The 26,345-nt window shown below is 49.3% G+C and overlaps 1 protein-coding gene across 5 annotated transcripts in view; it reads right to left on the reverse strand.

The window, feature by feature from the left end:
- Positions 1 to 26,329, reverse strand: part of zzef1 (zinc finger, ZZ-type with EF hand domain 1) — a 39,240-nt gene extending 12,911 nt beyond the window's left edge. The window contains exons 1-43 of one of the 5 annotated variants that reach the window (XM_030360811.1): positions 25,767 to 26,329; positions 24,967 to 25,111; positions 24,621 to 24,815; positions 24,248 to 24,431; positions 23,607 to 23,806; positions 22,971 to 23,181; positions 22,621 to 22,737; positions 22,147 to 22,325; positions 21,743 to 21,841; positions 21,329 to 21,420; positions 21,033 to 21,178; positions 19,973 to 20,078; positions 19,422 to 19,643; positions 18,694 to 18,785; positions 18,306 to 18,547; positions 17,562 to 17,695; positions 17,393 to 17,460; positions 17,094 to 17,208; positions 16,147 to 16,309; positions 15,428 to 15,549; positions 14,978 to 15,100; positions 14,114 to 14,283; positions 13,736 to 13,817; positions 13,399 to 13,600; positions 12,938 to 13,086; positions 12,361 to 12,607; positions 11,929 to 12,008; positions 11,571 to 11,661; positions 10,965 to 11,460; positions 10,417 to 10,581; positions 9,998 to 10,117; positions 8,511 to 8,672; positions 7,835 to 7,967; positions 6,693 to 6,831; positions 6,363 to 6,528; positions 5,698 to 5,960; positions 5,208 to 5,386; positions 4,497 to 4,797; positions 3,709 to 4,148; positions 2,936 to 3,216; positions 2,232 to 2,406; positions 1,536 to 1,668; positions 851 to 1,077 (exon numbers count right to left, since the gene is read on the reverse strand). In XM_030360811.1, the coding sequence (XP_030216671.1) occupies positions 851 to 1,077; positions 1,536 to 1,668; positions 2,232 to 2,406; positions 2,936 to 3,216; positions 3,709 to 4,148; positions 4,497 to 4,797; positions 5,208 to 5,386; positions 5,698 to 5,960; positions 6,363 to 6,528; positions 6,693 to 6,831; positions 7,835 to 7,967; positions 8,511 to 8,672; positions 9,998 to 10,117; positions 10,417 to 10,581; positions 10,965 to 11,460; positions 11,571 to 11,661; positions 11,929 to 12,008; positions 12,361 to 12,607; positions 12,938 to 13,086; positions 13,399 to 13,600; positions 13,736 to 13,817; positions 14,114 to 14,283; positions 14,978 to 15,100; positions 15,428 to 15,549; positions 16,147 to 16,309; positions 17,094 to 17,208; positions 17,393 to 17,460; positions 17,562 to 17,695; positions 18,306 to 18,547; positions 18,694 to 18,785; positions 19,422 to 19,643; positions 19,973 to 20,078; positions 21,033 to 21,178; positions 21,329 to 21,420; positions 21,743 to 21,841; positions 22,147 to 22,325; positions 22,621 to 22,737; positions 22,971 to 23,181; positions 23,607 to 23,806; positions 24,248 to 24,431; positions 24,621 to 24,815; positions 24,967 to 25,111; positions 25,767 to 26,180 (7,770 nt within the window). In that variant the 5' untranslated portion in view covers positions 26,181 to 26,329. Of the gene's footprint in view, positions 1 to 850; positions 1,078 to 1,535; positions 1,669 to 2,231; positions 2,407 to 2,935; positions 3,217 to 3,708; positions 4,149 to 4,496; positions 4,798 to 5,207; positions 5,387 to 5,697; positions 5,961 to 6,362; positions 6,529 to 6,692; positions 6,832 to 7,834; positions 7,968 to 8,510; positions 8,673 to 9,997; positions 10,118 to 10,416; positions 10,582 to 10,964; positions 11,461 to 11,570; positions 11,662 to 11,928; positions 12,009 to 12,360; positions 12,608 to 12,937; positions 13,087 to 13,398; positions 13,601 to 13,735; positions 13,818 to 14,113; positions 14,284 to 14,977; positions 15,101 to 15,427; positions 15,550 to 16,146; positions 16,310 to 17,093; positions 17,209 to 17,392; positions 17,464 to 17,561; positions 17,696 to 18,305; positions 18,548 to 18,693; positions 18,786 to 19,421; positions 19,644 to 19,972; positions 20,079 to 21,032; positions 21,179 to 21,328; positions 21,433 to 21,742; positions 21,842 to 22,146; positions 22,326 to 22,620; positions 22,738 to 22,970; positions 23,182 to 23,606; positions 23,807 to 24,247; positions 24,432 to 24,620; positions 24,816 to 24,966; positions 25,112 to 25,766 lie in introns of all 5 variants that reach the window. The other 4 variants (XM_030360809.1, XM_030360808.1, XM_030360810.1 and 1 more) reach the window with 4 other exon arrangements.
- Positions 26,330 to 26,345: the final 16 nt, after the last annotated feature.

Below are 26,345 nucleotides of genomic sequence, written 5' to 3' on the forward strand. Positions count from 1 at the left end.
GGATGGGCAAAATGATTCTTTTCCGGGAACTAGTTCTTTCAGTTCACTATAACGATTTGTTTATTTGATTCGTTCGTTTTGATTCGTTCGTTACGTCAGATTACGTCATTTGGTGTCTGCCGCCCCCCCCCCGCGAGACGGCCGTGAGCATAATTTAAACCACTTCTAGGCTCTAAACCCCGTGGAAATCGAGAAGATACACTATATAGCATAACCAAACGTCCCACCAATATTTATACCACTTGCTTGCTCTCTATATTTCATTCATGGTTTTACATTTATAATTGTATTTTACTTTACATTTAATTCTTCATTGTTCAGGCATTACAGAACTTTCATGGTCATAAATAAAAAATACGAACTGCAGTTTAATTTCTTTGTTTGTTCTTAAATTGACGTAGAATGGAGCAAAGACTCCTGGGATTGGGAAATGCGTTTATCCAATAAACAGATGGAGGTCAAGTCTATTTTCGAAAAAATGTAGGGGGATATATGAGTGGCCCCAAGTCGAATGGTATGACCCAAGATACGTCAGACAGAAAGCGCGCATATTCGACGGTACCGCCTTGTCATTGGTTTACCCAGGTGCCATTGCAACACCATTGCTACCTCTCATTGGCTGAATCTTTGAGAACGTTATAAGTCGCGGGGAGACGAAGCTCTGTTCGTTTGTATATTTTATTTACGTGACCATATTTTTGGTTTATGTTTAAAAAAAAGAATCAAAGAACCAGTTCTTCTTGTTTTGGGGAACCAGTTCTTGTCGTTCACGTTCGGGATTCGTTCGTTGTAACGAATCGGTCATGACCGACACATCCCTAGTGCGCGTGTGTGCGTGCGTGCGTGCTACCTTGAGTGTGTTGTAGAGGCCCTTGAGGGCCAGGGAGAGGACCCAGGAGGCCTCCACAGCGTCCGGGGAGCCGGGGTCGGGGCTGCCCTTCAGCAGGTGGCTGATGATGGAGATGAAGCTGTCCAGGTAGCGGCTGATGAGGGCCTTGTGGGCCGGCTGGCCCTCCGCCTGGGCGGGCAGGCCGGCCCAGCTGGAGTCCTGGGGCTGGATCAGCTGGTAGTCCTTCACTGTGAGAGGGGAACAGGGGGGGGGGGGGGGGGGAGGTTGGTTGATAGGTTGTCGTGTGTTTAGGTCACATGGCTTCCTTCAGTGGGTCAGAGGAGAAAGGGATACCGGAAAAAGAATGGAAGGGATCGGATGAAGAGAAATGGGCCAAGTTAGATGATGGGAATGAGGAGGAAATGGAGGAGAAGAAAAAAGGGGAATGAAGATGGTTAGGAAGGGAGAAATTAAGGAAGGTAATGAGGAAAGAAGGAAGGAAGGAAATAAGAAATGACCGAGAGAATGTTGAACGAAAATAGAAATGAAGGAAAGAAAGAAGAAAAGATGGAAAAGAGGGAAGGTAGTAAGACAATACGAAAAGCAAGGGGGTAAGACAGCGAATAAGGAAGGTAATAATAAGAGGAAAACAGAGCATTGAGCCGGGCTCCAGCCGACAGCAGCAGCAGCGTCCCCTCTCACTCACCGGTCTTCCTCTTGCGGGTCTTGACGTCGACCACTGCCGCGTGGTTCTTCTCGGTGAAGTGCTTGAGGAGGATCATGTGGTGCTGCTCGTTGGCGTTGTCCACAAACACAGACTGGGTGCCCATGCACAGCACCTGGGGGGGCGCAGAGAATAAACACACCTAGGGTGAGGGCTTCTCGATTATGAAAAGAATAATCATAGTAACGATTATTTTGGTAAAATAAAACATTGAATGAATAAAATAAATATATTTCAAACTATTAAAAATAACAATCGTTTCCCCGATATTATCTTAGTTTGGAGATCGTTTGACCCCAAAATCGAAATTACTATCAAAATTTGATTCATTGCGCAGCCCTACCTAACGTACAAGCTAAGACAGCCTGACACTGTGTCGCTAAAATCACTTGTTTCCTACGACGTCCCCATGGCCGGCCCCTCTCAGTTGAACCCCCCCCCCGAAAAACAGATCAGCGCATCCCCCTCACACCCACTTTTACAAACCATCTCTAAACACTCTTTTTGTTTTTTTGTCACTTCCAACTTTTTCATTCTCGTTCTCATTTTGGGAGCAAGGACTTTTTTCCATATCTTTTCGGGATGACCTTTATGATACTATAATAACTTGAATCTGCGTAAACTGTACCAATAAAAGGTGACATGATTCTATAGTATCCTGATGAGAGGGGGGGGTACCTCGGGGAAGCCCACCAGCACCAGCAGAGTGAAGAGGTTGGTGCGTCGGAGCGTGTGTGGCAGCTGCTGCACGCAGTGGTCGGTGAAGGCGGCGATGACCACGCTCCACTGGGGACAGGCGTTCAGCCCGCGCAGGATGTCCGCCACCGAGCACGCCCAGTCCAGGCCGATGCGACTGCGCACGGGGAACAGAGTGGATTGAACGCTATGAGGGTCAACAATATAACCCTGAAGGGGGGATTGGGAAACATGTTACCGGGATAAATCACAATGAGTTATACGTCAAGCAACCTCAGCAAATAAAAAGAAATACCGTAACATAATAAAATACTACCTAAATATACCTACATTGGTAAGAAATACCCACACAAATAAATAAAAAAACCTACGCATATAAACACCATGACTTAAAAATATCTACACAAATCAAAAAAACGACAAAAAATAATATATATATATATATATATATATATATATAAAGTACCATGACTTCAAAATACCTACACATATAAAAACTGCTACATTAATAAAAAAAATACCTACACCAATCTAAAAACTACACAAATAGAAACTACCACTAAAAAAAAAAAGCAAGAAGAAGAAAGTCAAAGCTATGTAGACAATTGAAAGCACCTAGAGAACCACCCCCCGCCCCCCCCCCCTGCCCCCTCTCCCCACACCCACACCCACCCCCCCCTCCTCACCTGTCCAGGCAGACGGCCCCCAGGCAGAAGAGCAGCTGGGTGGTCTTCCAGCCGGGGGTCTCGGTGCCGGCCGCCTCCAGCTGGGCCAGCAGCTCGTACTTGTCGGCCAGGGCCTCGCCCACGGCGCCGTCCGCCTCCGCCGGGGGGATCCGCAGCAGCAGCTGGCCCAGCAGCCCCAGGGTCAGGTGGTACGTCTCGTCCAGGCAGCCCGCGTTGGACACCACCACCCGGAAGAGCTGGGGCAGGATGGAGCTCAGGCTGGGCAGGGACAGACCGCACCCCTGGAGGGAGGGGGAGAGAGGCCCACAGAGAGAGAGAGAGAGGGAGAGAGGGAGGGCAGGCAGGCAGGCAGGCAGACAGGCAGACAGACAGACAGACAGACAGACAGACACAGGGATTAGCAGATGCTGATTTCAACTCAGCTCGTTCATTCGACGACTAAGACATTTCTGAGCCACAGATTGGCAAACAATTCTCTGGGCCAAAGTCATTATTGGCATAACCGGTGACTGAACAATCGCAAAGAAAACTAGTTTATTTTATTAATGTACGTTGTATTTTTTGGCTCAGAATTGATTTTCCGACATTTGATTTTATTATATTTTTCAAGTTCAGCGGAAGTAGCATGTACTGTACACTTGGTTGGGTTTTAAATTCAACATATTCTTCCAATGCTCCTTGTAACTACCAGTACAGCACGGCAATCCCCCCGGGTCCCAGTCCCCCCGGGTCCCAGTCCCCCCAGCGTCGGCTGTGTGAACGGCTGCTCCTACCGGCTTGGCTGGGGGCAACATGGCGGCCAGCAGGCCCAGGATCCTCTCCCGGGAGCAGTCGGAGAACACGTGGTCCTGGCGCGGCGCCTGGCTCAGCCGCTCCGCCTGCTCCTTGCCCGCCTCCGACGCTGGAGACGCGGCCGCGGCCAGACCCGTCGGCTCCGACGCTGGAGACGCGGCCGCGGCCAGACCCGTCGGCTCCGACGCTGGAGACGCGGCCAGGGCCAGACCCGTCGGCTCCGACGCTGGAGACGCGGCCGCGGCCAGACCCGTCGGCTCCGACGCTGGAGACGCGGCCAGGGCCAGACCCGTCGGCTCCGACGCTGGAGACGCGGCCGCGGCCAGACCCGTCGGCTCCGACGCTGGAGACGCGGCCAGGGCCAGACCCGTCGGCTCCGACGCTGGAGACGCGGCCAGGGCCAGACCCGTCGGCTCCGACGCTGCGGGTGGTCGAGGACATCGGGATCGATATCAAACACTAGTCAACGACGGATCAACTCATAGACGGGACAACCTGAATCCACCGCATAAAACATCAGCTACCTTTCCTTATACGTGATCTTAATAAACAAGGTGGATATAAAATCCAACGAGTGCTTGTGAATAGACGTGTCCAATACAATGTGACATTTCAAACTACTTCTATGTATCCCAAACGTATTCTCATTATGGACAGTAAATATCAAACAGCATTTTCTCCCATAGCGATTTCACCGACACCGTTTTTTAGCGTTTCATTGGCGTAACGCTCAAAGACCCCATCGGGGACCACTAGCGCAGACACTCACGTCGGACTACGGGGGAGAGGGGGTCCTCGCTGGAGACGGAGGGGGTCTGGCTGAGGGTGGGCGAGTCCAGCGTGTCCTGCTGCACCAGCCTCCTCCCTTTGGGGTCGTCCCCGGGGCCTGGCGGGGTCGGGGTGGAGGAGTCAGCAGTGGTGGTGGTGGTGAGGGTGGGGGTAGTGGTGGGGCTGGTGGTGGGGGTAGGGGTGGTGGTGGTGGTGGTGGTCTTGGCTGGGGGTTCCGGGGCCACTGTGGGGGTCTCGGGGACCACCTCTCTGGAGCTGGTCTCCTTCCCTGAGGTTTTACTCTGGGAGGGAAGAACAGGGAGGAGGAGAGAGGATGTTAAAGCTGAGCCATAATGGGGAATAAACGCTGTGTTGTCATGACTATAGTTACAAGAGAGATAAGATCATATAGATGATATGAATCGCAATATGCTTGTGGATGCCACATCCCATTGTAAAAGCAATCCGACTCGTAATTACGATAATCAATCCAACTATTGATTACTGTATTGAAGGGTGTGGTAATTAAAGAAGGAGTACAATCGGTTACTACCGAAAAAATATGATACTCTTTCAATCCTGATATTAAAGATAAAGCTATCGGTATTCACCATCATAACGTAGTTACAATCAGGAGGAGCAAAAACAAGAGAAAAATAAGGAGAACACTATCAATCCAACAACGACAACAACAAAGATGGCCGCTGCTCACCGTGTCCTGGGGGGAGGTGGGCGAGCAGACAGCCGCCGTGCTCCCGGGGAGGGAGGAGTTGTCGGTGTTGTCGGCGGTGCTGAGCTCGCGCGACGACTCCGGGGAGTTGGGGCCAAGCTCGCTGTCGGACGACGTCTCGTTGGAGGACAGCAAGGCGAGCAAGGCCGACGAGCGCAGGCCTGAGGAGACGATGGGAGAGGTCAGGAAATACGTCGTATTATAACACGTTGGTCCGTGTTAGCGCTCGGCAAGACGTGATTGGATGGACGAGGGGGAAAACATTAACCTGGAGTCTAACAGCCTCTTTTAGTTTCACATTAACGCGTTATTTGACACGGCAAAAAAAAGAGCAAACTCTTAAATTGTGAATCCAACTCGTACCGACGGTGCAGCTTCCTGTACGTCGCGAGCATCAACAAAAACGTATCGTCATAAAACCCACACTTTGCTACACGCCACCCACTTTGCTCGGGACCGCCTGACCCCTGACCTTTGGCGTCTTGGCCCTTGAGCAGGCACTCGGTGATGAGCTGGGAGCAGCGGCCCTGCAGGGCCAGCGCCCGGTCCAGGCTGCCCGTCTTCAGGGGCTCCCCGTCCAGCCGCCTCTCGCTGGCCAGGGCCGAGGTGTAGAGGGCCAGGGCGGCGAACAGCAGCCACGAGTAGTTGTGGATGTAGGGCTGGATCAGCCGGTGGCGGTCGCTGATGCGGATGGTCACCATGGGGAACACGGTGATGCGGTGGGTGGGCAGGTGGCTGGAGGTAAAGGGAGGGGGGTTTGTTGTGACTACGTTGCTAGGTGATCGCTTTTAACCTGACATGGTGCACAGTGCATGTTAACTTATTCTACTTCTGTTTCGGCATATTTATTTTTGGATATTGTCACTTCTAATGATCCAGATTTCTTTACCTGCCTAAGAACTGCTAAACTCCTCAGCATGTTAATATCGTGTGTGTTTCTTTTACTGTTCATCGACGTGCCCTGTACCCGTAAAATAAAATAACCCCTCAGTTTTATTGTGACAAATGTACTTATTTCGAATACCTTTCACCTGGGAATCAAACGGCCAAGTCGCTACTAGGCTATCATGGCCCGTATTGACAGACAGGCATGCAGCCTCAGACACTCCTCTACAGTAGGCGTGAATGTCCCTTCACCTGTCTGGGTACTTCTTGGCGTTGTAGCAGCCAAAGCACAGGTCAAAGTCCTCGCACACGTTGCAGTTGATCCTGCTGCCCACGATGAGGCCCTGGCAGTGGTCGCAGGCGTACTCCATGTTGACCATCTCGTGGTCGTCCTCATGGCCCTCGGGTTTCGCTCCACCTGGACGTTCCAGAGGGACGGACCGGACCAGACAAGGCAGAAAGAGAAGGTACAGAAGAGGGGTTAGCACACCCCACACACACCAGTGAGCCATGGGAGAGTCAGGGCTACTTTGCAGGCTGTGTTCTCGTGGTCGTGTGAGGTGTTCGATGCGGGCGTCTCACTGAGGAAGCAGGTCTTGCAGAGGTCCATGTCCATGCACTGCAGGCAGCGGTAGCGGTGCCACGGGGCGATGCGCTCGCAGCCGTCGCAGGAGATCACCACGTTCAGCAGGTCGCAGTAGCGCGCTATGAACCGGTGCATCTGCAAGGCAGAGGGGCGAACGCGCTCGGCCAGGGGTTCTCAAGCGGGGGTACGCGTACCGCCCAGGGGCACTGAGGCGAGGTCTGTGTCGTTCACTCACCCCAAAGTATTTGCACCTCCCCTGTTCATGTTCACCAAAAATTATGCATATACATTTTTAACATTCATGTCGATTATAGATTTTATTCCCTCCAAAAAAGAAGATTCTGCTGAAAGGGATAATTTTAATTTTAAGAGGGGGTACGGTATGCAAAATAGTTTGAGAACCATTGCGTTAAACCAATACTAATTAGCATCTTAGAGGATTCGATCTCCATCTGAATTAAAGTACATTTTTGGATGCTAGTCCATAGGAACACATAGGAGGGTGGGCATCTTGCTCAAGGTTAGACTGCGGACATCGGGGGTTCAAACAAAGAACCTTCCGTCCGGGAGTCAGGTATCCCAACCAAGAGACTGCCCTGGTCCTCCGGTGTGTTCATCACACACCCTATGGAGCCATGTGATACGAGGGAATGTTGCGGTCAATATTTGTCTTGTTCGCTTGTTGTCCAGAACATCCTGGTTTCCCTCCCTCCAATATTTACCGCTGACTCCAGCCGTGTCCTCGAGCTATTGTTTGGGTTCGTGGCGACACCTGCTCGGTAAACACAAGCTTAGGGCCGCGGTTAATCTCCTGAACAGACGTAAACAGCATGGCTGCTTCAAAGAGTTATCGATCTCTTAGATGCTGCGTTTGGAGAATAATGATATCTTTAGACAGGCCTCTGTAACTCAGAGTTCAGATTCTATCTAGCAGTTCCAATTTACTTGTCCTGCTTTCTCAAAGTTTCTGATTTATTTTCAGCCTAAAAGATAACCTCACTCACCGGCAACTTTTCCTTCTTCCTTTATAAAATGGGGCGGTCAGGCAATGCCCTGGAGCAAGTGTATTTCAGGTCTTTAAAGACCGTTCCCCCTCCCTCCCTCATACTTATGGTGACATTCATGAACTCTGTCCTACCTTCCTCCGGTCCTCCACGGAGCCCTCCTCCCCGATCTTGTCGTACCACTTCTCGAACATCCCGTCCGCGCACTCGTCCATCCACTCCTGGTTCTTCTTGTAGACGGCGATCTCGTCCTCCTCCGTCCATTGGCTGCCGAGAGGGGGAACAGGAGTGAGGACGGCAGAGGACAAGCCAATCATGGCTCTCGTTGTGGTCATTTGCGTCGGCATTTGCGTCGATGTTGGTTGGTTGCAATGTTGGTTGCAAGTCGAGCAATGTCAGCATTAAAGCTTTGTGTTTTTATAAATGAAATGAATACATGGCTTGACCAATGAGCTGAGATTTAACGATGGGTTTTCAAGGTTTAAAAGTTAAAAGTTAGAATTCATATTGTTTACACCGTCTTGTTTGTTTGCACTGTTTGCTGTTTGTTCTGTTTGTCTTGTCCTTACTTCAGCATTTACCTAAGCGTCTATTTTTGTTTGCATTAGTATTTATATTTTATTGTTTTGTGTGTTTCAACTGCTGCTGGGCTGTTGCAACAAACTAATTTCTCCTACGGGGGGTTAATAAAGTTGTATCTCATCAAATTTTACAATCCAGACATGTGACGTCATATATTAAGCAGTTGCAGAGCCCCTCCACTCCACTAGGTGGCGCCATAGTTCCTCCCAACACGCCACAGGGTCGCACCTTATAGCGATGTCATGGACGCTGATGTTCTCCTGGGACATGTTGAGGAGCAGGTCGGGCAGCTTGATATCCAGGAAGAGGGGCAGGTCCTGGGGCTCCCAGCTCATGTCCAGCAGGTGTAGCAGGCAGGTCTGCACACAGGACAGGGCTGGCAGCAATGCCCTGGGGAGGGGTGGGGAGGGTTACACACACACAGACAATTACATATGGATACATTTCATATGGTATTGAATATATTCTTTGAGGTAGCTTCAAGATCAAAAATGGTGAAGAGGCAGTGTTTGATGGCATCTAGACGATCCGACATGGCGGAAATAGAATGTGATATTCATTAGTATGTTTTGATTGGCGAGCGGGTCGTTGTTTCTACAGTAGCCCAGAACGGAAAAATGGCTCTAGGGATGCGTTATCATAATCGCCATCTTAATTGTAAACTATGACCTACAGTGTTTCACAATTAATAACCTAAGACAATTTATAAAACCATCCAGGACCCTCATCCCAGTTGGCTACTCGATGCGGTGGTAGACGATGACATCATTTAGGACAGCACTAAAAATTGTAGGGCCCGACCGATTCATAGGCCTGCCGATTTAATCGGCCGATTATAGCCTTTTTGAAAATAATCGGCATCGGACAAAAAGACACCAATTACAACCGATAATTATTATTATTTATTTTATTTTTTATGTTATTGCGCTTAGTATCCTGCAGATTGCGCTCCTACTCGCCTTGCTAACTAACAACTTTAGCTGGAGTAAAAAAGAGGAGATTGAATTTTACCGTACAACATGAAAGCACGCTCGCTCAGGCAGCTGCGCGCTCACCTCACCAATGTACACAAGACGCGTTGTTTGAGCATGTTGTGCCTGTTTTTCTTTAGGTCCCAGGCCATGTTAATTTGTTATACTGTAGACTCTAACGGTGAGACCATACTGCTCAGCACGCACGTGTTAGTCACTGCTCCCGAGCGCAGCACATTGGGAGTTATTTATTTATTTTACATTTTACATTACACTAATTTTTGACTGTAAATGTATTCTAAAACACTCAAAGGTTCTGCATTCAATTCACATATTCTTCAAAAGTGTTTAAAGTATATTTAAGGTATCAAAAACTATGTTTTATATGCTTCTTTTTTTTTTATTATTATTTTTTAATCGGCCGATTAAATCGTAATCGTAATTTTTCTCTGAAAATAATCGGCATCGGCACTCAAAAATCAATATCGGTCGGGCCCTACTAAATTGTACTCGTAACGGGGGTATAACCACTTCACCCTTAAGTTATTAGAAAACACGATGAAGCCTTGAATGCAAGCCAGAAGGTCTGGTTCCTGTAAGGCCAAATATAATACTAATGTGGCCCGAATACACGATTTTCTCTGTAGCAGATTTGACTCGCTGTTGCAAAAAAGGCTTTATACCCCCTTAAAAGTTCCTCGTTCTAAAACTTGGTCCACAGACATGACTCAAAGCAGGTCTTACTTCTCATTGAGGCCGCTGAAGCCCTGCACCGCCTCCACCAGCATGAGCACCAGCTGGTGGTAGGAGCGCCGTACCTCCTCCCGAAGCTCCTGCCCGCTGCCCGACAACTGGGAGAAGTACCTGGGGAGCAGCCAGCGATTGGTAGAATGAGTTCAGGCCGAAGAACGTTAATGGTTGAAAATTTATAATAATAATCGAATCAGCTTGTGATTGGTGGAATGACAATATCAGTAGTAGGGGCAGGGTTTTAGATATATGCAGATTATGAAAATGAAAATACAGATATTGTCATGCTTTGTAAAGCATTAGCATTAGACAAAAAGGGGGCAACACATTGTCAATGATTTAGAAACATCACTGAACTCGATATACCTGTTCAGTTGATTGCATACAATTAAATAAATACAAAGTATTAATACCCGTTGAAGTCTTTCTGGCAGGCCAGCAGCTCCTGCAGGAAGAGGATGCAGGGGGCCTGGAAGAGGTGAGGCTTCCCCAGGGACAGGAGGCCCTGCTGGACCGACTCCAGCACCCGACACACGCTCTGCGCCTGGGCCTTGTTCAGGGCCAGGGTCTGCAGGACGCTGCGCGGGGGACATGAAACACACACACAGGCGTCAGTGCCTGGCCTGGAGAGACTCTGGAGGGGTAGGACGACCGACCTGGACATTTAGAGCAGGAGGAATTAAACGCACCGATAAAGAGAGACAGGTGTCTATCGCACTGTCAAATCCACATTTGATACCACATATATAATTCTCATCTTCCTTGCTCCCTGTCCTGATGAACCAACAAAAGCAAAGTTAAATAACTCAATTTCAATAAATGTAAGGAAATAACACATTTATTTATTTATTTAAGTTATTACACACCAATAATAAATGTGTAGGATATCAGAGTAACTATTTTGGTTTTCACGTCTAAATATGGTATCGGAACACCAAACAAACAAGCTCCCCATGGTCACCTGCCGGTGGTGAGGGCCTGGTCCTTCATGAAGTTCAGCAGGTGCTTCAGGATGGGGTAGCGCTCCCGGACCGAGAGCACCGTGCGGGGCTCCTCCACCGAGCGGTACGACAGCAGGCGGACGCGGCCCAGAGTCCGCCGGATGGGCCTGCGTGGCACGGAGGAGGCAGACGGCGGGCCCGCCGGCTCCTCCGTCTGGGACGAGAGGCCGGCGTCCGCCGCCGTCTGGTTCTGCTGTCCCCCCTCCGGGACCGTCCCGGCCTCGCTCTCCGAGGGGGGCTCAGCGGCCTGGGCCAGGGCCAGGGCCAGGGGGGCGGCGGCGGCGGCGGCGGCACTGGCAGTAGCAGCGACCGGGGAGGTAGTGGGCTGGAAGTCCCCCTCCGAGACGGAGCAGGAGCGGAGCAGGAGCGGAGCGCTGCTGCCCTCTGCTGGCCCGGAGGTGTCACCGCTGGGGGGGAACCTCAGCAGCAAGAGGCTCTTCTGGATGCACACCTCGGCTGGGGGGTGGGTGGGGGGACAAAGGTGGGGTGGGAGGGCCGTGGTGAGCGACAGACTCCAACGGCACCGACTACAACGGGACAACGCACTTTAAAACCATAGATCTCACCCAGCGCCTCCATGGTGACCTCCTCCTGAGCCCCTTCCTTCTCGTCGGGGGCGTTCATCTTGCTGACGAGGTGCCTCTGCTTCGTCTCCAGCTGAGCCAACGGAAACAAACGCCTGTCAGAGCTCGCCGTCGACACGGTCGACACCGTGATCATGCAGAGGAAAGCATGTGACGGAGGCCAGGGGTAACGTTACCATGTGATATGTGCGTAGGCTGACAAGAGGAGCGTGTGTATATAAATAGCAGCTATTCAATATTTAGTTACAGGTCAAACCACACGACAATGCATATACGTGTATCTTTTCAGGTGTGGACAGATGTGCAGAGTTGTGGATAACGTTGTCCCAAGGACACCCACCATCCACGTCCGGATTCGGTCGGCCAGGGTGTAGACCTGGACAAAGTCTTCGCTCAGTGACGACTTGTAGCCCTGAGCCACTGGGGATTCAGGGGAGAAACAGGGAAAACGATGTTGGATTATCAATGTTATACATCATACTTTAGGGGAGGGGGGGAATAACTACGTCACTGGAACTTAATGTAGGTATTTACTGTATGTTATACGTCCTGGCACTTGATCTGTACTTAACATTGTGCAGCATCTTAACCTGGCCATCTTTGTTTCATCCGGGGAATGGGTTAGCCTAGCCTAGTGTGCTCGGCACTTTCTACGACCACCCTTACTGTACCAACAGCGATATATTGTCGTTTCTCTTTCTTCTGACAAATGTACTTTTTGGAAGGGTAACACGCCCTGAATGTAAACGAGACGTCGGGTTCGACTGGTTACCGTGGGCCTTGAGCGCCTGGTGCAAGGCCGGCGTGTGGTACACCATGGCGGCCCAGATGGCGTTCACCGCCTGGTCGACCGTTGACCCCGCCGCAATCTCGTTCCTTATGGGGGGCCGCCTGCAGGACAGCATCAGGGTCCTCATGGGCTCGGCCGGGCCCTCGTTGGGCTCCAGGTTGGGGTTCCATCGGGCCAGGTCCTCGAGGAAGCGGGGGAACTCGTCCACCGGACTGGTGATGGTGGGGCTCTGGGGGGGGGGGGGGAGAGATGATTCAAAACACCAATACTGGAGAAGCATGCTGGATGAGAGAACTTCTAAATGAATGAGTGCAAGACAAGTGAAGGGTCCTTAGCAGGGCTCAAAACCACACATTTTGGTTTTGTTAAATAATAACAGCTCTACGACTCATATTTTGATGATGAGAAAGCAAGACAAAGGCGACATTAAATCTTTACAACGTAAACATCTAAAGAAGTTTTTTCTTGAGTCTGTGATCTCTCTCAAACCTGAAAAATACTGACATCCACATTACAGGGCTTTTGATAAAGACAACCGGATCGTCTAGCCATGACGCACAGTTCTGGCTCGTACCGGGACGGAGGGTGTGTTGTTTTGGGGCGTGTCCCTGGCATCGCACGCTCCGTGTCTGAGGATGGGTTTCCACAGAGGAGACGACTGGACGTGGGCCATCCTCCCTGGGGGCAGCTCCTTCACACTGCGGATCTCTGAAAGAACATCCGTCATCCAATGTTAAATAAACCCAGCTTTGGCAGGTGACTAACTGAGCCCTGGGCGTTGGTAAAAAATGAAGAGGAAGAAGAAACAAACATCTTTTATTTTATATTTTATTTAATACATTTTATTTTATTCACTCTAGAATTTGAAAACGGACAAACACACAAAGAAAAGCTAGTTCTACAAAACTTGACAAAAGGAATTAACAGATTTTGCAGCGCACGTGACATTAACAACGAAGAGAAAACAAACTCTTGCTTTGAACATACCTTTCCCAAAAGTGTCAAAATAAAAGCGCGTACCGTGAGGGGACTTGAGGGCCATGGCTCTGGAGGCCAGACGGCCCATGAGCCGGGCCACCAGCAGCTGGACGTCGGACATCCAGGAGACGGTGATGTCGGGCAGGCCCTGGGCCGTCACGCTGAACTTGTACCCCCACTCGTTGTTACTGCTGTCCGAGTGGAACAGGAACTGGAGCTGAGGGCCTGCGTCGAACGTCACCTTCTGATGGAGCAGACAAAATACCAAAATAAAAGCGTGTGAGTGCCAAGGGCCGTTTCAACGGATGTATTCAAACGAAAACTCCTTTCGTAATGAAGAGGTCTCTCGGGGAAAAGATGGCCGTGTATGTGATCCCACCTTTGGCCACTTCTCCGTGCCGATCTTCGTGTCGTAGCGCACTTTCCCGCCCCTGGCGTCGGTGAACTCCAGGTAGTCGTATCTGCACATTTTCAACACAACCTCCACATTTAATAACAATACAACAGTAACCATACGACTTTTAACTTATGTAGAACGTGGACATGGGGATCGAAACAAGAACCTTTCAGCTGGGATTCAAACCCCCATTCGACCACCATTCTATCGTATAATAATAATACTAAACTAGAACAACAACACTGCTCTTCATGACACAAAAAGTACTAGTTTGTGGATCCAGCTCCACAGGGGGTCACATGGTATATAGGTCCCCCCCCCCCCCACCCACCCACCCACTCAGCCACCACCACCACCCACCTCTTCTCGGTCTGGCAGCGCTCGTCAAACTCCACCACGAAGGAGGTTGCCCCCGGGCAGCAGAAGATGGTGGTCTCGTGACGGCTGTTCTCGTAGTTGTGCGGGGACTCCATGTTCCAGGTCCTCAGCACCACGGGCTGCTGGGGCTGCAGGCAGCTCTCCTGGTCCACCTGGCGCCGTGCGAGGAAACGCCGTCGTTACCATCCTTTCACCCAATCAGATCGTCCCCTCCAATGCCTCGTCATCGTCGGTGCATCCAACATTATGCCCCCCCCCCCCCCCCCCCATTCCCGGCGACACACTCTTAAATTACAAAAACACTTCTATATTCCCGATTGTATATATTTTATAAATATGTATTCTTTTTTGTTGTTGAATTTTTATGCTTTATTATTGAGTGAGATAGAGAGGAAGGTATGGGAGAGAGAGGGGAGGACATACAGCAAATGACATTGGACAGGATTCGAACCAGGGTCGCTGAGTTCAGGACTGAGCCTATACGGTGTGCGCTCTACCCGGTGACCGATTAACTTAATGTCCTGTTCAAAGACGTTTTTCTGCACATATGACAATAAAACACTTTGGACTTTGTTACTTTTTGTATCGCTTTTTACTTCACCGCGCCAACGTAAGAGAACACCCCAGAATATGCAAACTTAGCTGGCAATAAAACGCATAGCGATTAGCATTATCATTTAAACATGGAAAGGTTTTCAAATTTCACCACAAGAGGTGATGTAGTTATCACAAACAGCACCACGGTAAGAAGGAACCATAAACCCATATCACGTGGGGTCAATCACCACGTCATTCAGCGTAGGGGCGTTCTCACTCAGTCCCCGGTCCAGAGACAAGCGGCCTCACCTTTGAGAAGATGTCTCCGGTGTCGCTGGACAGGTTTTTGAGCAGCTCCACCAGAGAGGAGAAGCTCTTCAGCAGCACACTGTGAGGAATATCCAAGGAGCACAGCTCCAGCAGGAAGATCATCTGGGAGGAGATGGAGACACAGCAGCACCCACTTGGTACGTGAATTATGTGAAGGATAACACGCGACACGCCTTGTGATTTGTTAAAATATTAAAAGATTTATGGAGGAATAAGACGTTACAGGAATTATGGTAAGAATGATCAAATGCACCACGCCATATGTGAATATGATGACTTAACGATTAATAGATAAATAAAAAACATGACATGAAATAAAAAGTCATATATATTATAGATTAGAAACACAACACGTGTTCAAATTCTAAAAAGAAAACACAGCAAAGGAATGGATGAATACATTAATGAAGGGATGGATGAACGAGTTACCAGTTGTCGGGTAACTGTGGCCAGGATGGAGCTGGACAGTTTCTCTGTTATCTCAGCTCCGCTGTAGCGCTCCAGCAGGGAGGCCAGAGCCCCCTGAGCGCTCCCCAGGAACTGGTTCACGTCTGGGGAGGAGAGAGGGGCGAGGGGAGCCGGGACAACATGGTTAGACCACTTCATTTATCCCCGGGTTAAGAGAGAGGAACACAAAGGTTTTGTGATTATATGAACACTTACGCAGTATCTCCCAGTGATTGCAATGGACTTCTCTGTTCAGGACAGCCTTTTAAAAGGATTCACTAGGAACACTGCTGCTACAACCCCCACTATGCATTCCCCTAGACATTTGACTAATGGATGTTTCTCAACCCTTATTATTTGTTTAAAGCCCAAAGCCCAAGGCCAGGTCAGGAGGGACACAGAATATTGCAAGAAAAAAAAATATTATGTCAGAATAAGGCTCGAGTCCTATTAGAGGCAAGAGTCTTGTTGTATTCGCGCTATGTAAAATAATACAGCTCCATTTCTTGTCTCGCAACAAATATGAGCCGAAATTCCCCCTCTGAATACTTTGTGCTTAATAACCAAAACCCTTCTCTGCGTCCCTTCTGCAGCTTCCCAACGAGCCGGCTCATAACGTCAGCATGCGTTCTACACCATCTCCCTGCCCAGGCTTTAGCCCTCAGCCAAACCTCTGCATGGACAAGGCCAAGACGTCTTACATTTGACCACGATGTCCCGGGCCAGCTGGGCGCCCATGCCGCTGGTGTCGGCCTTGAGCTGCAGATAGCACCAGGACAGCAGGCTGCCCTGCAGGGCCCAGAACAGGGAGAGGAGCACTGTCCGGCTGGGTCCTCCGCTCACAGCCCCCATCATCACCTCGCACTGACACACACACACACACACAGAGAGCAGGGGCTTAACGACATCGCAATGCAATAGAAAAAAATTTGCAAATCGTAATTGCTGAGCTAAAAAAACACCCGTATTATAATATATTTTTAATTTTTGTTACTGACTGGAGATCAGTAAGATTTGTATTTATTTTTCTTTTACAATTCAATAGTTAAATAGAGATGTTATTATATCAATTAATGCGTCAATTAATCTCAGCACATAGCAGTTTATAGGTTGACTGCTTCCAATGTTGTATGGGTCCTACTGTAGAATGATTGATTACTTGTTTAGTGGATAATACAGAACATAAGGAACTTATCGCAATCGCAATATTGGTAGAAAAAAAAATCATAGTGTTGGGGGAAAACAGACGACAGTAAAGGTAAATAGGAGCAGTGTGTGAAGTTAGTTACATTTTGTTTCTGATAATATTTTCAATAGGTTTCATTATATACTTGTATGTCTCTTTAGCACAGTTAAAAGTCTCAATGGCTTCACATGCCTGCACTTATCGACGCCCCCTAGCCCTAAGCCTTCTTAAAGGGCAAGGGAAAACTCCCCAAAGCCCAGATATAAAGCCACATGGAGAAGGAACACAGAACAGGGAGCCATAGATTTCAGAGTTAATTAACATCACTTGTTAGAAACTTAACGTTACGAACATGATCTGCTCGTTAAATGTGGTCTACCATGTGATCTCTCTCTCTCTCTCTCTCTCTCTCTCTCTCTCTCTCTCTCTCTCGCTCTCTCAGTCATTCAGAAGGACCCTCACCTCCCTGGTGGCTACCAGCAGCAGGGTCTCCATGACAGACAGGATGGGGCTGATGTCAAAGTCCGTGGACACCTCCTTGGGAGGGAGAAGCAGCAGACCACTGGGATCCTGGTCACTGGGGGGGGGGAGGAGGAGGAGACATGAGGCTCCAACCGGCTGTCATCTGACTCATTGTGTGTACCAAGACACAGGGTGTGTGTGTGTGTGCGTGTGTGGATGGCTTGCTTGTGCGTGGGGTTGAGCTTGCATCTTTGTTTCTTTGCTTGTGTTGGTGAATGAGTGTGAGTGTGTGTGCTCACCTGAAATAATTACAAAGAGACTCGAAGGTCACCTTCACAGACTCCGGCTGATCCTCCTCTGTGATGTTCTTCTGAGACAAAGTCAGCCAATCCGTGAGTACAACATCATAAACAACAACAACAACAACAACAACAACAACAACATTGAACAGAGGTGGGCGTGGCTCACCATCATGTGGAACAGCTTGTCTCTCCGGCTGTGTTTGTCTGGGAAGAAGATGGCCGCTCCACTTAGCAGGGCCTTGACCGCCTCCCTCCGTAGCGCCTTCTCCACCAGAGCTTCGGTCTCAGGCCTGTCCACGACTGACACCACATACACACACACACTCATTGATTCTCAAAAGCACACAGACACACACACACACACACGCACGCACGCACGCACGCACGCACGCACGCACACCGCAGACTCTAGACAGTGTTCCCCTCGCTTCTTATGCAACCGCTTGAAAGAGGACTTTCACCGTCATATCTGTCTTTATCAGTCTATCATATCACTCGAATTCAAATGAGGTATTTACAAGTCATGTGAGGCACACTTCAATTCAAAACAAGGTGTAGAACCAACAGGCTATTGAAGTATGGAACAAGCTATTGAATGCAATAGATTGATTATTTTGATTGCAATCACATATATTAAAAAACAACAACCTTGTATCAAACTAATCCTTGTAATAAACTAATAAACTACTCCATTGGTTTATCTAGAATAGAGAACCTTTGTTTGTATTTCACAGATGGTGTGTGTGTGCATGTCCACATAAGTGTGTGTGTGTGTGTGTGTGTGTGTGTGTGTGTGTGTGTGTGTGTGTGTGTGTGTGTGTGTGTGTGTGTGTGTGTGTGTGTGTGTGTGTGTGTGTGTGTGTGTGTGTGTGTGTGAGAGTCATGGAGGTCAGCTGGTGCTCTTACTCACCCTGGCAGAGGTGGGTGTAGAGCTCCAGCACGGCTCCGTGAGGGGGGTCCGCGTTGGCTCCGGAGGAAGACGAACAGCCCGCCTCGGCTGCCTTCTCCTCATCCTTCTCCTCCTCCTCCTCCTCGGGACCCCCTCCCTCGTCAGGGCAGTGGCCCTCGGACGCTCCCCTCTGCAGCATTGGGAAGCAGTTCTGGAGCAGCTGGAGCAGCAGCACTCTGCTCTTCATCACCTCCTCTCCCTCGCTGAGCGGGAGACAAAGCACACCAACGATCAGGAGATACTATTCACATGGACATGGTCCCGCCGCAGGGCCGGACGTGGTTCTGTTTAGAAGCCCAGGCTACCCTGGATGGGGGCCTGGGACTAATGGGTTGGCTCGTCCACTCACATTTGCATCAGTTTACTGTAGAGGCTCCAGAACAGGGTGAGGCTGAGGCCAATGAAGTCAAGGAGGAACTTCTGCTTGAACTGAGAGACATCCTACAGTGTTACACAGACAGACAGACAGACAGACAGACAGACACACAGAGACAGACAGACACACAGAGACAGACAGACAGACAGACAGACAGACAGACAGACAGACAGACAGACAGACAGACAGACAGACAGACAGACAGACAGACAGACAGACAGAGGGAGAGAGGAAAACTGTCAGAGTAGGAGTGCCAAGTATGAGCAGGAAGGAAAATCTATTTAACAGAGGGCTATGGCACTTCAGACTGCACAAACCAATGTGTTCCACCACTGTAAATGATAGTCTTTCACAAGGCTTCCATAGAGACGTCATGTCTTGCATTGCTAGTTTTTCTTTGCAAAAAAACCTTCATGGCGACCAAAGTCAAAGTACTAGAACATTTCCAAAAACTTCCCAAAGCCAGGATGTTATTATCGAACAAGGAAATCTTCCATAACCCTGGTTTCTGCTTTGTTTTACTGCTTTGTTTAAATTGCAGTCCTAACCGTATCCTAAGACTACTCAGTTTTTCCTCTTCCCCTTGAGAGTGCTTAAGGTGAGGGGGCTGGCCGGGTATACAAAGAGGAAGCCCTTGGCTTGATCAATGGGCTAAATCTGGGCAGGCAATCTACCGACTGCCCCCGTAGTGGGGCTCCCACCATGTCTCGGGTCAGCTGCTGGATGAAGAACAGGGTCTTGTTGAGCAGCATCTGGCCCGTGGTGGCCAGGTCCTCGGGCCCCTCCCCCCCGTCGGGGAGGAGCTCCTCTGCGTCCCCCAGCCTCTCCGCTCCCACGACCAGGTAACCGTGGAAACACAGCGACTGGACCCCCAGCCGCTCGGCCGACGTCTGCCGCGTGCACAGGAACTTCACCATCAGGAACTGTGAGGAGGGATGTGTGTGTGTGTGTGTGTGTTTGTGGGGGGGGGGGGGGATTCAAATTAATGACATCGCCATGGCAGCATTAGCGAACAATAGGGAAATTGTCAATTGATACGTTAAATACAGTCAGGCGTAGCGACAACAGTTCCGTTGAGGGAATGCCTGCTATGTAAACAAAAAGAGTTCATGCGGGGCCAGGAGTGCCTTCAAATTCCTGTTTGTCTTGATATAAAGCCAGTAAAACCTTCCCAGTTCTGAGCTCTGGGCGGAGACAGGGAGTCACGGAGGAGGGATCAGTAAGGCGTGTGTGTGTGCGCGCGGGTGCGTACCTTTGCGATGCGACACTGCTGCAGTTTGATCTCCACGTCGTTCCAGTCTTCCTCCAGCTCGAACCAGCCGATGGGCTGGTCCTCTGACTGCGCCGGGAGCTTCACACTGCAGGATCAGACGGGTACCGGAGGCCGTCAGCCAGCTCGCCGTCATATCATACGATATGACGGCGAGTGTACATTACCCAAAGTGCGTCAGCGATTCTGGGATACCCTTCTGTAAGCTTTACTTCCAGATATGAGGAATACTATAGGAGATATTATAGTGCACACGGCCCATAATCAACTCACTCATAGTAAACTCACGCTGCAATCCATAGGTTATATGAAACAAAATAAAAAAAGGTAAATCTGCAAGCTACAATTTACTTTGCTCAATGAGACCGAGGTTAAAACACTTGAAAATAATTGCAGAACAATTGTAATCATTCAGTAAAATCAATTATTTTATAAATTTAGTGTTGCAGATCTAAATTGTACAATTGAGGGGGCCTTGGTTTAGTTTACAGTTCATTCTAAAAGGTGTTTTTAAAAGTGTTTTAACACTTCCTGTCCAGGCAGAAAAAAACCTTCCAAGGAACTTGCTGCCTTCAGGATTTTCTTGTTCACTAATTAATAATACTTGCGGTTTACATTCCTGTCAAAAGATAGGGAGAAAGAGAAACTAAACTCTTTTCACACGTTATGGAGTATAGAGTGGAGGAGTTTCTTTTCATTGCGCAATGATTAATTTGACCTTATCCGTCTATAAATGTGTTTGGTGTTGAAATATCTAAAACACACCCACATTCACACACAAATACCAAGGGAAGAAATTAACCAAAATAACCTTTGTAACGATCTGTAATGCTAAACCACCAATAAATGGTTAATGGGACTTGGGACAGAGCATGATTCAGGGTTTTCAACGACTGCAAAGCTTCCGCTGATTATACATTAACAAGTTATCGGAAATGCAACAATAAAGAATACATTGTCTGACACCACAGCTATGACGACAACAACAACAACAACAACAACAACAACAACAACCACCACTATAACACAGCCAGATCCTTACTTGTCTTGAACAAAATCCTTGTAGTCGTCGTAGTCCCACAAGTCAAACTTCTTGAACCTGTCAAAGTGCTTCTCCGCATCGAAGGGGTTCGCCTCCTTGTAGGCAAACACCAGGCCACACTTTGCACCAGTGGCTCCCTTCCGGACCTTTCAAATACACAAACACACAAAGACTGAATCCATAGAAGGGAAATGTGTGGAGGGGTGGAAGGGCCGGGAACGCTACGTCGCTGCCACAGGTGTAGAACATTTGCGCTCACAATTCGGCTTCGATTTCAAGGACTTTCAAGGACTCACCTTGACCTTCATCTGGGTGACCTGGAAGTTGCTCTGGTCCTCCGTGGACAGGATGATGCTGGCTCGCTTCTTGCCACTTTCCGTCAGGAACCCTGTGGAAGATACTACCAAATAATGGCAATTGGGGTGCTATGCTGTAGGCATCCTAGAGCCAAATTTCACTGCAAGTCCCTTTTGATCAAACCGCCTGCCTAATGATCAAATAGTAAGAAGAGAATCCGGACACAACACATAAACACAAACGACACAAGAGTACATGGGCTAAAAAAAAAAAAAAAGCGTAGTGCCGGGAAACTTAATCTGAAATGGGTGATAATGTTTCATTGATTTATAGCTATAATAATATTAACCCACAGTAGTAGTAGTAATCCAAGCCATGGACAATAAAAGCACAGGTCTATCTGTAGGGCCTACCGTCACCGGTGGTGGGCTCCGCCAGCATGTTCTCTGGTCCCGACTTCTCCTCTTTACTCTTCACGTCGCAGGCCTGCAGGTGCAGCTGGAGGGGTTTTCCTGGAGGCAGACACAGGGATTCTCCCTCAAGAAAATATTTTATGCCAGCCCTCTTTCGGGCTCTCCAACTTTCCCAAATGTCTCTCTCTCTCCCCCTCTCTCTGTCCCCATGTCTCTCTTTCTCTCCCCCTCTCTCTGTCCCCATGGCTCTCTTTCTCTCCCCCTCTCTCTGTCCCCATGTCTCTCTTTCTCTCCCCCTCTCTCTGTCCCCATGTCTCTCTTTCTCTCCCCCTCTCTCTGTCCCCACGTCTCTCTCCCCCTCCCCCCCACTCCCTGGTCTTGGGTGCTTAGGTGCTGGCGTTTACCATTGCGGTAGAGCAGCCTCATCCTGACGGAGGCCATGGAGGAGATGAGGCTGGAGGCCCGGTACTCCGTCTCCAGGTGCTCGCTGATGCCCGACAGTGCCTGGAGCACCTTGGCCACGCTGCCCCGGGCCAGGGCGAAGGCCAGCAGGGTGAGCTCCGCCTCTGGGCTCACGCAGCAGCTGGGGGGGGGGGGGGGCAAAGAGGCGGCTTAGTGGCACATTTACTTTTTTTACACATATAGATATAGAAATGACGTGACAATACTGATGGGTGTTCCTCATCCCACTTGAGCATCGTTGATGTTATGCTAGCATGCTAGAACACAGGGACGGGCCACAGGTTCGTTTTTAACTTTCAATTATCACATAGTTAGCAGCGGTGTATTTAGTCTGGTTTTGGTCACGTGAAGATGACGACAGGGGAACGACAGCACGCGTCGCCCCCCCGCCGCTGTCAGAGCTGGTATCTCCTTACTCAGCTATCCTGAGCAGGAAGCCGTCCACCTCCTCCAGGATGTTGGCCGAGAAGAACTTGGGGAACTCTGTGGACGAGGGGGTCAGGGACAGAGGCGGCATGTGCCTTAAGGCTTTCCTACAGGTAGGGATAGAGACAGAAGTGCACACAAAACACAGCTTAGTTACCGAGAGGCTTATCACATAGATGTCGAGGTATCCAACATCTCTTTGGGTCACCAAATCAGTCACAGAGACAATCCGTCAAATCAACCAAAAATCCTGGGACCACGACAGAATATCTCCGGTGGATGACGATATTAGTCGTGTCATTTTTAAAACGAAAGAAAGGGGCTTAGGAGTGTCTCTCACTGTGTACTCTGGAGAACAGTCTGGGCCAGAACCGGGTTAGTTTCCATGGAGGCGGTGACCAGGGAGGTTAGGAGGGACAGGTACCAGATAGCCGACGCGTCTGAGACCGACACCTCTTTGCTCTTGGTAATCTGGTAGCCCAGCGTCTTCAGCCCGTGGATCCGCGTGTCGCATCCGTCGCTAAGGCAACGTTTGATGTTGATTTGAATGTCTGCAGGGACGCAGGAGTCAAATGGGAGTGTTGTAAATACACCGGGATGACGCGTAGAATACACAGATCCTCTTTGTACCAACTCCTGGTAGGAAATTGCAGAACCAAAGTATGATTTTTTACGACAACCCTGTAATAAGGAAACCAAGCAGGGTGACTCAGCGATCACACAGCCCACACTTTCAGAGTTGAACAAAAAGCAAAAGCAACGGCTAAACAGTGTAGTGGCTCGGGGTGTTCCACTGCCAGACCAAAGGGCACTGTGTTCAAACTGGGGGCAACAGCCCAATCTGTATCATTAAACCCAGGCATCATTGACCAAGGTGTGCTACCCCTACCTTCTTCTTAATGACCTGTAACTGAATTGACCATCCCTGTTGCTTTTGAAACGAAAGGGTTCCCTGAATAACTTGAGATGGACTCACAGGGGTGCGTGATGTTGGCATTCTCCAGTAGTGCCACGTAGCCCGTCACGTTGCTGGGGATGCGGATGTCCCGGATCTCCTGGAGCGAGCGCCGGTTCTTGCCCACGGCCACCGACACCAGCTGGGGCATGTAGCTGTGGTCGTTGGAGGCCACGGCGATGGCCAGGCGTCTCAGCACCACGTCTGGCTTCATTTTCAACCTGGAGGGGTTAGCGAGAGCAGCTTTAGAGGAGGAGCCACAGACACTGTTCTCAAAAGGTGTTTCGTGTTTGTACATTCTTCTTTTTTTTTTGTTATGCATAGCAAAGGTAGTTGGTAGGTATAAAATAAAGTCTATCAATCAAGCAAAATATGAGGTGCATAAAAGGTGGGAAAGGGTTCAAAAGATGCCCGGAAGCAACTGTTGAGCTGTACGTACAAGCTCTGTGCCTCACGGCATGCAACGGTCACGTCCGAGGTATCATAACATTCACATCTACTAACCTTTTCTTTCTATGGCGTCTTTGAACTCTGTCGTATCGTGTGGTGGAAGCTACACCAACATTGAGGGAGCTGCATGCTTGATGGTTTGCAGCCTTACTGGTAAGTTGCTTTTGGTAAAACCTCAGTGGCTAAAGGATGTACATCGTCGACCCTCTCACCTAATCCAGTGGGAGCGTGCGCTGCCGTCTGACTGCCAGAAGGAGCCTGTCTCGCCGTCCGTCATCCTGTGGATGTCCGTGGCGTTGGAGGAGGCTTCGATGAAGCTGAAGCACTGCGTGACCACCTTGACCTTGTCCACGTCAGGGTCCCGGATCAGCTCTGCTCTGTACTGGATGTCAAGGTCTGGAACAAGGCGGGGGAGTAAACAGGAGACAGAACGTCAACACTAAACCATGTCAACCCAGCCACCCAAAGGGACTGGTGGTAATGTTGCGAGAGCCAAAGAATTCAGTTGTCTCATTATTAACGTCTATAAGGTCAATCATGTCTATTTATGCTCATTATTCAAGGTGGCTATAAAAGCTCTCTCACCTTTCTCTTTCTGCAGGAGGAATTCCAGGAAGTTCTGGACCAAGGTGGACCTCATGGTACAGATGCTGTTGTAGCCCTCTAGCAGTGGGAACGGGATGGCACTGCTGGGAATACGGTTCCTGTGCAGGAACTTGAGGATTTTGGAAGCATGCGCCCCCAACTCATCTTTATACTTAGAGAATATGTCCACGAAACCTGAAACAATGCAATGGAAAATCTGTGAAATGGATTCCCACAGATCCTATTCTCTCAGTCTTTAATTACCCAACCATAAGGCAGTGTTGATTGATTGATTGTGGAATGTTGGTGACCCCTGATCCCATGATAAACCAGTCCTGTGACATACCTGGGGTTAGGGAGCACGCCTGCAGATGTCTTATGACGTGACTCAGCTCTCCCTGAAGATTGGCTCCGTTTGAGTTCTTCAGAGCAGACAACATACTCTCCACATCCACCACCCCATCCCCCTCTGTATCAAACTGACCAAAGGCCTGGACACACACACACACACACACACACACACACACACACACACACACACACACACACACACACACACACACACACACACACACACAGTCAGTCAGTCAACTGGGTAGACTGACTGAGAGCAGCAATAAATCTGTTTTTTTGCTAAACATTTTTGGGAGATATCTTAATTATAAATCTCTGGAAAAGACGTGTGATTATATTATCACCTTTGTGTGCATTCTAAATATTGAATTAACGTGAGTGATTAGTCATTGTATGCAAGGCATTCAAAGTCCCAAACAAAGCTTCTCGTACAGCCCATTCATGATTTAACCTATTCATCTGTAGATTTGTTGTCCAACAAATGTTGGACTACCAACAAAGCAAATAGTTTAACGATAAAGGCAGAGCTGCAGCCTGAACGTCAACTTCCATGGCTTGCAAAGAGAACGTCAACAATTGAAAGCTTTGTGTCCCAATGCAAAGGGGAAGCACACATGGACCAATTGAACAGAGGGTGTATTTGGGTTCAGTAATCACCGTTAAACCAATCCGATGTTAGATAATATAATGCGAATTCATTTCAATAGTGAGTTGTGTTGCAATAAGAGTGTTGTCAATAAGATTGGACTGCCGTAAAGTGGGGCTGTGTCTGGTATACCGTAAATATATTACCTCCTCACACTCATCTCGTGGTGCATTCCTGATCTCTAACATCTCACAAAACTGTTCCACGTTTACTGACTCTTCTCCTCGGCTCAATCGGTCCTCCAGCCATCGCATTAAAGCTATTTCGTTCCCGGCCAGAACCGACTCTGGAATAGCGAGTCCTGAGTCACTGATCCGGGCCGCCGCTTCTCTCAATTTAACTTGTTCTAACAGGACTCCGGGAGTCGGTGGTCCGTTAGTGGATGGTGGGTTGTTGATCGTCGGTCTACCGCTTTTCCCGGAACCGGAGCCTCCAGCAGTCCCAGCCCCGACACCAGTAGCCGCAGAGGCCGGGCTGTCTTCCGCGAACCCTGGGCTTTCGGCTTCGACATCTTCCTCGTCCCCGCTGGCTCCGGCAACGCCGCTTTCTGCGTTTCCCATGTTTTTTAAGCGGCCTATGGAGCCCTTCTGATCCTTTCTCACAGTCTGATGTCCGTTTTGAATCTGCTTTGCTAGGTTAGACCTCTCTAACCTATGCTCTGCTGTTCATTACTACCGCATTGACGTTCAGTACGTAGTGGACGAGACGAGACGTCAGTTGCAAAC

This window comes from Gadus morhua, chromosome 7 (genome assembly GCF_902167405.1).
Source record: "Gadus morhua chromosome 7, gadMor3.0, whole genome shotgun sequence".
In the NCBI taxonomy this organism is placed as follows: domain Eukaryota; kingdom Metazoa; phylum Chordata; class Actinopteri; order Gadiformes; family Gadidae; genus Gadus; species Gadus morhua.